General features: G+C 54.0%; 1 protein-coding gene and 1 pseudogene across 1 annotated transcript; both read right to left on the bottom strand.

Annotated features, from left to right (window-relative positions):
• Positions 1 to 773: 773 nt before the first annotated feature.
• On the bottom strand, positions 774 to 2,043 carry LOC125918506 (GS homeobox 1). Its single transcript, XM_049624491.1, has 2 exons — positions 1,632 to 2,043; positions 774 to 1,153 (listed from the first exon to the last, which is right to left on the bottom strand). Exons 1-2 carry the CDS (start codon positions 2,041 to 2,043, stop codon positions 774 to 776), a joined length of 792 nt encoding a protein of 263 aa, XP_049480448.1.
• Positions 2,044 to 10,272: 8,229 nt separating this feature from the next.
• Positions 10,273 to 10,727, bottom strand: LOC125918507 (60S ribosomal protein L32-like; annotated as a pseudogene).
• Between the last annotated feature and the right edge of the window lie 739 nt (positions 10,728 to 11,466).

Raw genomic sequence — 11,466 nt, 5'->3', positions numbered from 1 at the left:
CTGGGGAAGAGGGGGTCTCCAGAGGCCCAGAGCCCCGGGACCTATTTAGGGGAATGCAGAGCATCTCCAAAAAAATGTGAGTGGGTTTCCCCGACCCAGAGGCCACGGTGGGGGGGGGTGGAATTTCTCTCGTGGGAGGGGAGCTGCAGTGCCAGCGAGGCTTGATTAAGGGGCAAACGGGCCTACTGACCATGGAGTAGGCCCCACGAGGAACCGGGGTGGGGACGGAAAGGAAAAGAAAACCAGTAACAACAAGAGTTCCTAAGCGTGTGTGTGGGGGGGTGGTCGTGGAACAAGTGGGTATGGAGAGAAAGAAGTAAAAGGGGCAGGGTGGGGGTGGCCAGCGGTTGTCGAGGAGTGAGAGGTCCAGCTTGACCCAGGGTGGAGGGGAGTAGAGGAAGCGAGAAAGCCTGAGCCAGTCCAGAGAGGTCGCGCGGGGAGGCGCCAGCGGCCAGCAAGGCGCAGGGCCGGCCGGCATGCCCGCGGGGCCCGCTGTGCTGCAGGGCTGAGAAAGACCCCAGCGCTTGCAGGATTCACAGCTTGGCGTTCGCTTTGGAGGGCCGTCGGCCCTGGGGTGGGGATACCAGCGTCAGGTCTCTGCCAGGCTCTTGTCGCTGCCCAGGGTCACCCCCCCCCCCCCCCCCGCAAACCCTTGCCAAACCCGTGCGTGGCCGCGGCTTGGCAGCGGGTGCCTGGGAACCGGTACTTCGTCCCAGGGCCAGTCTTTGAGACTCGGGGAGGGCCTGGGGTGGGCGACCTGGGCAGGCGTGCGCCTAGGGAGTGACCGTGAGATCCCGGTCGTCTTTCCCCGAAGAGGACGGAGACATGGGCAATTCGTCGTCATCCTCGGAGCACTTGGCTGAGGACAGTGACGCGCATTTGCAGCTCTGCGGCGCGCCGGGGCCGGCACCCGCGCTCCCGCCGCCTCCGCGGTGGTTGCTGCCTTTGCCCTCCTTCTTGTGCTTCACCCGGCGGTTCTGGAACCATATCTTCACCTGCTTCTCGGACAGATTCAGGTAGGTCGCGATCTCAATGCGGCGTAGGCGAGACAGGTACATGTTGGAGGCGAACTCGCGCTCCAGCTCTAGCAGCTGCGTGCTGGTGAAGGCGGTGCGCATCCTCTTGCTGCTGGGCAGCTGGTTGGAACTGCTGTCTGAAGGGGGTGGGGTGCAGAGAGGGAAGCGATCAGACTCCTGCGTTGAGGGCCTGCTCCTCCGGTAGGCGCCCAGTAGAATCCCGGGACTTCCGTCTCTCACCCACCTCTTGGCCCCAAACGAGATGCACAGCAGCGTTACCGCGGGCGCCTCCTTGCTGAGCGGCGGGACCCCGGTACTCCCAGAGTCACACAGCCTCGGCACTACTTTATGGGGCGCCCTGAACCTTAGCCCCCGCTCCCTCCTGCGCGCCGCCTCCGAGACCCGGACCTTCTGCCCTCACCCTCCCTCCTGGGTCCTGTCCCAACCCTGCAAAGGCACACGACCCTGATTGCACACCCCCACCCCCACCCCCCGGGTCCCAGCGTGACTCTCCTCGTCTCCAGAACGCCCAGGGACCCTCCTCTCCTATCCCTGGCTCGCCAGCTGTCATCGGGTCCCCTATGCCCTGTCCCCCTGCGCAGCGTTCCGGCTTACCCACGGAGATGCAGTGGAACTGCCTGGGGTCGGGAAGTGGATAGGAGGTCTGGTAGAGCGCGGCGGCGGCGGCGGCGGCGGCGGGGCCGTGAGCGACCCCGGGCGACACGGCCGAGTGCTGGCGGCCTAGGGGCGCGTGGCAGTACTGCGAGCCGAAGGGCGGGAAGGACGCCTTGAGCAGAGGCAGCGCGGGCGGCCCCGGGGGCCCGTGCAGCTGCGAGGCGGTGACGCAAAGCGGGCACACGCACAGCAGCCCAGCTTTGCGCGCGTGGCAGGCGCCGGGCGAGAGGCCGTGCAGGGCGTGCGGCGGGGGCACGGCGTAGGGAAAGAGCGGCGGCGGGCTGCCCTCCGGGGCTTTCTTCTCGCCCGCCTCGCGCAGCACCAGCGAGTCCACCAGGAAGGAGCGCGGCATGGCCCCGGTGCGCGGTCGCCCCGCCGCCAGCCGGCTCGCTGCGCCCCGCGGACTCCGCGGCTCCCCGCGCCCTTCCCCGGGCAGCGGCCGCGCGCTGTTGCCGGGTCGCGGGAGGCTGGAGGCGCCGCCGAGGCCGAGGCTGAAGCCGCCGCCGCCGCCGCCGCCGCCGCCGCCCGAAGAGCTCGGGGTGCTGGCCAGCACTAGTGGTGCTGAAAGGCGCCGGCGGCGCCGCTTAAATAGGACTATTGCCATGTGATGGGCTACGCCAGGAGCGGCCGGGGCCTCTCAATAGGGTTTTTGTGCCTTTTCTCTTGGCATTCACTCTGCACGCTTCCTCATTATTTCACTTGTTAACTAAATGAACTGCATAATGTACTCTATTCTTGTCAACCCCACCCACGCCGTAACAGGCGCCCTCGCCCCCTCCTCTCCCTTTTGCGGGTTTATTTTCTCATTCTCCCGCGATTTAATATTCTTTTCTTTCTCTTTATTCCTTACTCCCCTTTGGCTTCGCACTGGCGATCGGCAGGTTTATCTTATTGATTTTGTACCCCCACTGCCTCACTTCCACAGATTCCCATGGGCGCACACCCCATCTCCCTGCGCATTCCGTCTCCATCCCCTTCCTTCTCTCATCTACCCCTGCTCCCCAAGATCATGCTCCCTCCACTCAGTTTGCTCAGTTCCGCGTGGTGCACCCCGCGGGTGTCCCTACAGCCGGTGTCTGATTTCCACCTGTGGAATCCCTTCCCCTCTCCCTGAGGGGGAGGACCCGGGGCTCTGGCAGCCGAGAGGCGCTGCTGGAGAGAGAGAAAAAAGGGGGCTCGGTATTCCTTATCCAGCGCTAGTCCCAAGGCTGTTTTAAGTTTCTCCAAGTCTTAACTCTGATGCTGCCCTTAACGCCCAGTCTTTGTTCGGTAGATGTTGGTCAGCCATTCTCTTCCTTTGGACGGCAGTGCTGTGGACGTCAAGTGGAGGATAGCCTCTGAGAGTCTGGGACAGGGACAGGGAACGGGGAATGGAAGCCTACACTGCGAAGATCGAGATCTCGCACCCCAGCAGAAGAGGCGAGTGTAGATGCTCTGCTGGGCGTAGATCTTTCCGGCGCTCTCTCCACTCGCCCACACTCCCATAGACTCGCGGATGCGCTCGGAAACCAGTGCTTTCCTGAAGTTTGCCCCACAGGAGCGGGGCGAAGGGCAGTTGTATTCCCAGCTCCTGCTGCTTTTGCCCAACCCGACCGACCTCCCCTGTCCCCAGGACCTTCTCCTGCCGCGTCGCTCTCTTCTTTCTGGCCACACAATGGTTAAACAACTTCAAACGCCTGGCGCTGTGTACACAGCTTCAGCCTTTTAAATAGTCCCCGGACTCAAAGCTGCTTTCGCCAAGGAACTTTTTCCATACAATGGGAAATTAGCATAAATATTTCGAATTTACAGCCCCGGACTTTTCACCGAAGTCGGTTACTTTCGATTTTATTGGAACCAAATCGCCGCAGTCACCTGCTCAGGGCTCTGAATGGAATTGTGAGAAATAAAGGGGGAAGCTTTTCCTTGGCGGGGGTGGGGGTGGGGGGTGGGGGTGGTGGAAATCAGTGCTCGGGAGCAAGACTGCCCCAGATTGAAGCATTTACATGGTTTTTCATCATTGGTGACATCTTTACGATAACAATAGCAACAAATTATAACTGATTAAAAAGCAAAGGGACTTTGTGCGAAAACAACCGATTCCCTAACAAGGACAGGGGCAATGGGGGAAAATAGCCTGGACAAAGCTTTTAGCACGTTTAGCAGGAGGAGTAGGGCTCAAGGCTTCCTTGATTGTTTGGCATGGGGGGTGGACAGGAGACCAGTGCTGACCCCAAGGCCAGGGTCTCCTCTCCAAGGCTCCCCGCCTAAGGGTGGTGCTTGCAAACTAGCCAGAGTGCATTAGTGCAGCCTAATGTCAGTCCTAATTGCTCTCTGGGTAATTTGTGCTGGCTTGGACCGCTGAGAGTGAGCCGAGAGCGGGGAGCAGGGCCGGAGAGGCACCCCTCTCCCGGGCAGTGGCGGGTGGGAGAGGCGCGGGGCGTGGGCGGGGCTCTGCGGGGTGAAAGGGGCGGCCGCTGAACCCCGGAGCCTGGAGCCTGCGAAAAGGGGGTGCAGAGGTCTCTTGGGAGCTGCAGCCCGCGCCCGGGGAGGAAGGGGTTAAGAGCCCCTGAATGCGAGCAAGGCCAAAGCTACTGGGAAAGAATATCTAGGGGGGAAAAATAACCAGTTTTTTTTTTTTTCCCCTCCAGCCTCTGGACCTTATTGAATGTCATTGAAGAAAGTTTTGAATGCCAGATAAAGAGAGGCGAATTAAAGTGTGTGACAGCGGAGGATAAGCAAACACAAAGAGAACTCTGTCACACTTTGGGGCAAAATCCGTGGGCTTTTTACCAAGTCTCTTCGCTATGATTGAATTAAGTAATAGGAAAACATTTTCTTTCAGTTTAGAGCCATTAGACAAAAACTTCAAAGCGAATAACACTTTTTAATGTGCGGCCCACAATGGATCGGGTTTTGTGCTGAAATGTTTAAATGGTTTGTTGTGCAACTCGGCGCAGGAGAGACCCGGGCCCAAGCAAAATAGCATCCCCGAGAGTGTTTTCGGGAGGCCTGGAAAGAACGCACACTTAATCCGCCATCGCTAAACCCGGCGGGCTGCGGCCGGAAAGGGGGCTCCAGCTCGACAGTCGACAGTCCGGGGCCGCGGGGCGCGCCCCAGGAGTTGGGGGATTTCAGGAAAGTGCGGTGCCCACGGAGGAGAAGGCCAGGCAGGAGCTGGGGCGCGCGGGCAGCGGGGACTCCGGTGCCGCCCGGCGAGGGGCGCGAGCTCGCCCGGGTGTCCAGTGCCTCTCAGCCCCGCGGCCTAGCGCGGCCGCCTGGTTTCCGGCCGCTGCCCTCGCACCTCGGGGGACCGCTCCCCAGGGGACACTCTGGCTGCCGAACTGCTTTCCAGTTCGACGCGCCTTCCGGGGCTGGCTTCAGCTGGGTTTGAACTTTACTCACCCGAGCGAACGAACGCCTCCTTGGGCGGGGCGGGGTGGGAGGAGGCGGTGGGATTAGCCTGACAGCCAGAGAGAGAGAGAGAGAGAGAGAGAGAGGCCCCGGGGAGCCCCTCGGCCTGGAGGGCCCTGCTCTGCCCCCAGAGCCGGTTTTCAAGTGTCCATCACGGACAGTTCAACATGGAATAATTTCTGTGGTCCCGCTCTTTTCTTCTCTTTCACACCGCCTCCTTTCCTGTTGGTGGAGAGCGCTGGCCGTTTTTCTCCTGGAAATGCATCTCTGAGATATTCGCAGCAGACACATCCCCGCAAAAACTGCAGACATGGGGAGGGGGGTTGAGGGCTCCTTGCTCCTTTCCATCTTCAAATGTCACTTTTCTTTAAAGGGAGGTCAGCGCCCCTATGAAAAAATACCACTTCTTCCTCCCCACGTTCCCCAGTCAGATTCCTTGTTTGATAAATGCTTTCTAGCTTTCTGTGTCTTCTACTCATGTGTTTTTCTGTCTCGGTCCCTCCTACCCCCACACTGAAATACCTGCCCCACTGAGGATCAGCATGTTTGTCTATCTTGTGCATTACTGTATCCTAACTCAGAGAAGTTTCTGGCACATAGTAGGGGCTCAGTATATATTTGCTGGATAAATAAATGAATCCTGAGGTATGACTCAGGAGGTGGCATAGATAAGAGGATTTTGTGGTTTACCTGCTTAATACACCGAGGCACTCAAGGGTATGCCGTGGAGCAACTTACTTGCAGGAACTGTCTGACTCTTCTGTGGCCATCACGCCCTCTGCATGCCTGAGTCATCACGGGGGGGGGGGCGGGGAGGGCCCAGTATGTTCAAGTGAATGGCAGATCTGTAGGTACCCAGCCCCCCTCAGTTCCTTGTTCCTTCGGAGAGGCAAGATGGCCCCATTCAAGGCAGTTCGGGGTACTGCTCTGCAGGGGTTGGAAGGACCAATACAGGGGTTGGATGAACCTATTGGTAGGTCAAGGCTAGGGGTTCATCATCTAGGTGTTTTCATCATGTGCCGGAGATGGGGATAGTTAGAAAGAGAGGCAATGTGTCATATGCCCTGGAATTATCAGCGACTATTTCTGCTTTTTCTGGGTTGAGGCAATGAAGGGGGAAATTCTCCTTGCAAAGAAAAGGATTGTTCCCCTGAGCAGGCCAGTACTGACTCAGGCATCTCTCCCAGGAGAGAGCAGTCTGTTCACTCGGGCAAGGGGGCGGGAGAGTGCCTGGTCCGCCAGGGCATAGGGAATGTACCTGGGAGCCAGGAGTGGAGGAGGGCGGAGAGGGAGAAGTGCCTAGACATGCGTGTGAGTGGTACTGGAGGTTAAGGTGCAAAGGGCCCTGCTGACAGGTTTGAGCTTGATCCTACTCAGAGATTTTTAAAAAACGTTTATCTGTTTTGAGAGAGAGAGAGAGAAAGACAGAGCACAAGTGGGGGAGGGGCAGAGAGAGAGGGAGACCTAGAATCTGAAGCAGGCTGCAGGCTCTGAGCTGTCAGCACAGAACCCAACGCAGGGCTTGAGCTCGAGAACCGAGAGATCACGACCTGAGCCAAAGTTGGACGTTTAACCGACTGAGCCACCCAGGTGCCCCTATTCAGAGATTTTAAGCCAAGGAACTTAAGAAATATTACTGGAAGCAGTAGGAAGTCTTATAGATGGGGCCAGAGAGGGGGCCAGAGCAGGATCCAACGGAGAGTTGGCTTGCAAATGAACAATTTACTGCATTATTGAATGAACAAAGGTAGGGAAACAGGCAAAGAGAAAATTAGTTCAAGTGATGGAGAATGACCACCTGAGAGCTGGAGAGGAGACAGGAAGATGAGAAAAGAGAAATCTTTGGGAGAATTTGAAGAGAATCTTTGGGAAAATTGGTGAGACCAATTAGGGGTGTGTGTGTGTGTGTGTGTGTGTGTGTGTGTGCTGGAGGGGAAGGGCATGAAAGACAGAGGGCACCAAACACATGGATGAATGCTTGGGTTGCTTGTTTGAGGGAATACATGGTACAATACCAAATGCAGAGACAGGGACCTCAAGAGCAGGATCCACTTTTGCTTGGGGAGGTACAACATTACCTCCATGTTTGGGAAGTGTTGCATTTAATTTTGTTTTTCAAAGTAAACTCTGCCCTCAAGGTAGGGCTGGAACTTAGGACCCTGAGATCAAGAGTCCCACACTCTACCACCTGAACCAGCCAGGCAACCATGATGTGTTGCATTTTAATCCTTAGCCTCAGAGCATTCTGCTGATGTCCCAGGATGAAGATGTGGTTCTAAAGTTGAGTAGAGAGATGAGGGATGGAAAGAGAGATTTGGAACTTACATCTGCAAACACAGTAGCTTTAGTCTTAGGATGGATGAGCTTGGGGCTGGGGAGTGTAAAGAAAAACCGGGATTATAGATGTATCCCTGGAAACAAACATTTTTGAAGAGGTAAGTGGAGGGGGGTGGTCCTTGCAAGTCAGAGAGGCGTTTTCTGTATCTATCTTGGATCATTAAATGATCTTTAAGATAGAAACTTCATCCTGGGAATAGTAGAGCAGAAAGATGGGAGGAGCCTGGGTCCCTGAAGGTCAAGGACCTGCCTACGTATTTTACGTGAGTGAAAGATAAATATTTATCATTTTTATTATTTGAATTTTCTTTTTTTTTTTAATTTTTTTTTAATGTTTATTTATTTTTGAGACAGAGAGAGACAGAGCATGAACAGGGGAGGGGCAGAGAGAGAGGGAGACACAGAATCTGAAATGGGCTCCAGGCTCTGAGCGGTCAGCACAGAGCCCGATGCGGGGCTCGAACCCACGGACCGTGAGATCATGACCTGAGCCGAAGTCGGACGCTTAACCGACTGAGCCACCCAGGCGCCCCTATTATTTGAATTTTCTATTACATGCAGCTGTATCTAATCATAACTAGTGTGGTCTCCAGCCCCTGATCCATCCAGATAATAAGAATCAAGTCAAATGAAGGAACCAATTGTTATCATGTCATAGCCTCTGGGACATCCTCCTGTTCTCTCCCATCTAGATTACAAACCTTTAAGGGCAGGGATAAATACTTATTTATATTGGTGTCACCAAAATTTCTCATGGCTTTTGGCACATTGGACATTGTATATGTTTAATACGTTAACAATTTTTTTAAACATTTATTTATTATTGAAAGACAGAGAGAGACAGAGCACGAGTGGGGGAGGGGCAGAGAGAGAGGGAGACACAGAATCCGAAGCAGGCTCCAGGCTCTGAGCCATCAGCACAGAGCCCGACACGGGGCTAGAACTCACAAACCGCGAGATCATGACTTGAGCCGAAGTCGGACGCTTAACCGACTGAGTCACCTAGGCGCCCCCGTTTAATACATTTTTTAATGTTGGCACTCATGGCGATAAGAATGATTTGTCCTTGCTTTGTACCTATTCACCGCATCCTAGGTGCATCTTGGTGAGCATCACAAGATTTCATGAGTTCTCAGCACTTTAGCTTTCTATAGTAAAAGTGGAATGATCACCCCTCCCTTGAAAGGATTAAAAATGATGTACCTGTAACCCGAATATTATGGCTTTCTGGTCAACGGGTGCAGGGGAAGGCAGTTAATGTCAATAGCCTAGACTTCTGTTTGAATCTTGCGGGACCTCTGGCCTCACTTTTGAGATGCCTCCCTTTCTATCTCGTTTTCTGGAAGTCCTTCATGGGCTCACATGCTTACAAGTGCCCACAAGTGCCCACAGGCCAGTCTGTGAGCTGGCACCTACCTTGACACCCACCGTGTACTTGCCCTCCAGGGAGTTTTCTTCTCAGTCTGTGTGCTCAGCCTGGGACAGATCTCTGCTCCTTCCACATCTTGTCCCGGGACCACTGTTCCTTCCTTAAGTATTGGTAAAGCACTTGGCACGCCGTCTGAGACAGAGCATGCCCTCAGTAAATGCGAGCTGTGTGTATTCTTTCCTGGGTGGCGGGATGCAGGAAAGTGGGTGAGGCCTTCTTTTGGCATGGATTGTCCAGCCTAAGTCGTTCACCGCACACCTGTTCCTTTTGTCTTTGACCCTGACATCACTGGAAGCAGAGATGATTTCTGCAGGGATGAGGGCGTTCTCTTACTCAGGGACCATGAAGATGAATGTGTGGAACATCTTGACTGAGGATGTCAGTAGGAAGTGTCGATAGATCTAAAGAACAAAACATGGTGGGTTTGAAACAGAACCAGTCTCCTCTCGAGAGTTTTCCAGCTGATGAGCGAACCCCTGACCTTTAAGCCCGGCCTTTAGAATTAGTACCTGTTTCCGCCTTATGGATGACAGTGCCTCTCGTGAGGCTGGTCTGAGTTGTCTGGCGAGGTGCCTATCAGGAAACTTGTTTTTGAGTCCTGCCAGTGTAAATGTTCTGTCTCGTCCTTCTTGCTCTGCGGTAGGAGCCTGCAGCTCAATGATCAGCCAGGTGGCAGCATAAAGCAATAAACCCGCGGACAGGGGAGACCTCGGTGGCTGCTCAGTCCTCTCAACACACGCTCCCCCTTCCCCATTGTTAGAGCAAACCTCGGACACATCCCAACTTCTCATTGGGCACATCTGCTCCCAACTTCTCGTTCTCTGAAAGCCTTGGGCTCAAAAACGTCCCCCAAAGCAAAAACAAGCCGCTGGAAGAGAGAGAGCAGAGAACTTGTCTAAGGCTGAAATTCTGTGGTATGCCATAGAGAGCGGAGCGGATTGGTTTTAAGAGTCCTGAGGAGTCCTGTGGTCATCACTCTCATTTCCATGTCCACTCACATAGCCCCAGTTTTGTTCAGCCAAGCATTTGGGTTAGCGGTTTCACAGAGCCACAATGAGCAGGTGATTGATGATGGCCGCGTCCTCATTACATTGTGGATGATAGGAAGGGGCAAGAGGAAGAGCGGGGTTCTCAGAGAAGGCAGCTGTCAAGACACCTCAATTCTTGTGGGAGCTGCTTTGGGATTTTCTTAGTGATGCCCTTAACCCTGGCAGGAGGTTGAGTATTTCTGCCCCTGGTACTGAGAAGAGTAGAGGCATAGAGAAGCCAATGGATCACCATGTCTTGAGGTCACGTACGGTTCCAAAGATTATGTCCTCGCCATTTGGTTAGTTCTCCTCATCTTCGAAAGAACCCTGTTTTTTTTTTTTTTTTGTAGTTTTATGGTTTTATTAACACAAATACGACACGCACACAAGCTGTCTATTCACTTTCTTCGCTGCGCAGCTGGCATTGGGATTTGTGACGCTGATGGCCGGCTGGGCCGCTCTTTCCACACTGGCTTTGTGGTTCTTGTTGGAGACACCGTGAGAAATCTCTGCACTGTAAGATCTGTTGGGCATGGGCAGCACTTCAAGCTCCTTGACGCTGTGGACTAGGAACTTCCAGAAGCCACTGGGCGACACGTGCTTTGTTTTCTTGTTGTTCCCCTAACCAACCAGGCTGGGCATCAGGATCTGGCCCTCGAATCTTCTGCACACCCTATTGTCAGTATCTCTGGGCTTCTCCCAGTTGTGCTTTATTTTGACACATCGGTGGGAATGGTGCCGGATGACCTTCTTGGTCCTCTTTTTAACGACCTTGGGCTGCACCAGAGGTCTGAGGGCCGCCATGATGCCGAGTCACAGATGGCCACCACCTCCGCAGGCAGCGCCGAGGAAGAGCAAGAACCCTGGTTCTCAATTCCCACGAAGAGCATTGCATCTGTCACTAGTTGCTTGAGTAATTGTACTTGTAAGTGTACAGATCTCTGTGTCATTTTGGGGCACCGGGTGAATGTCTCCGGTACAGCAGGTCACGCAAAAAGGGAAGCAAATTAAACAGAATCCACGGGGGATTGTTTATTAGCGGGTCTGCTCTGAGTAGACCCTGTGCCTCAGAGAGAAGTCCTATTTCCAGCTAACAATGTAGAATTAGTGAATAAACTGAATTCCTAAGAAAAGTCACTTTCTTTTACTTCTCCAGCTATGAAGTATAAGGCTAATCCCATGGAGCCGTTCATAACAAACCTTAGAGCGCCTCTTAGCTGGCTCTAGTCTAGGACGGCAGGAAGAGATCACTTCTGTCCTGTCTAGTTTGTATCCTAGACTCAAACACGTCCCTAAGCTTTTGCTACATATTAAAGATCAAAGCATAAATTGGGAACAACCTAGGAGCCTCCCCAGCTTACTATCTTGTCTTAGGACCTCAACCTAAGACATCGTTAAAGGGTCGGGTTCCGAGATTATCCATCTCAATTTTCCAGTGTCTTTTTCTTTGTTTGGGTGGAGCTTTCTCTGGAGTTTCTTGATTCTTTGTTGAGCTAGACTTACAGAATGCTATTCAGTATAATCTAATCAATTGGCCGGAATTTAATGCTGTGTGCTGGGCACATGTCGTAACTTATTTAAGCCATAC

Source organism: Panthera uncia, unplaced genomic scaffold (genome assembly GCF_023721935.1).
Source record: "Panthera uncia isolate 11264 unplaced genomic scaffold, Puncia_PCG_1.0 HiC_scaffold_912, whole genome shotgun sequence".
Taxonomy (NCBI): Eukaryota; Metazoa; Chordata; class Mammalia; order Carnivora; family Felidae; genus Panthera; species Panthera uncia.
This window is presented reverse-complemented; position numbering and strand designations above follow the sequence as displayed.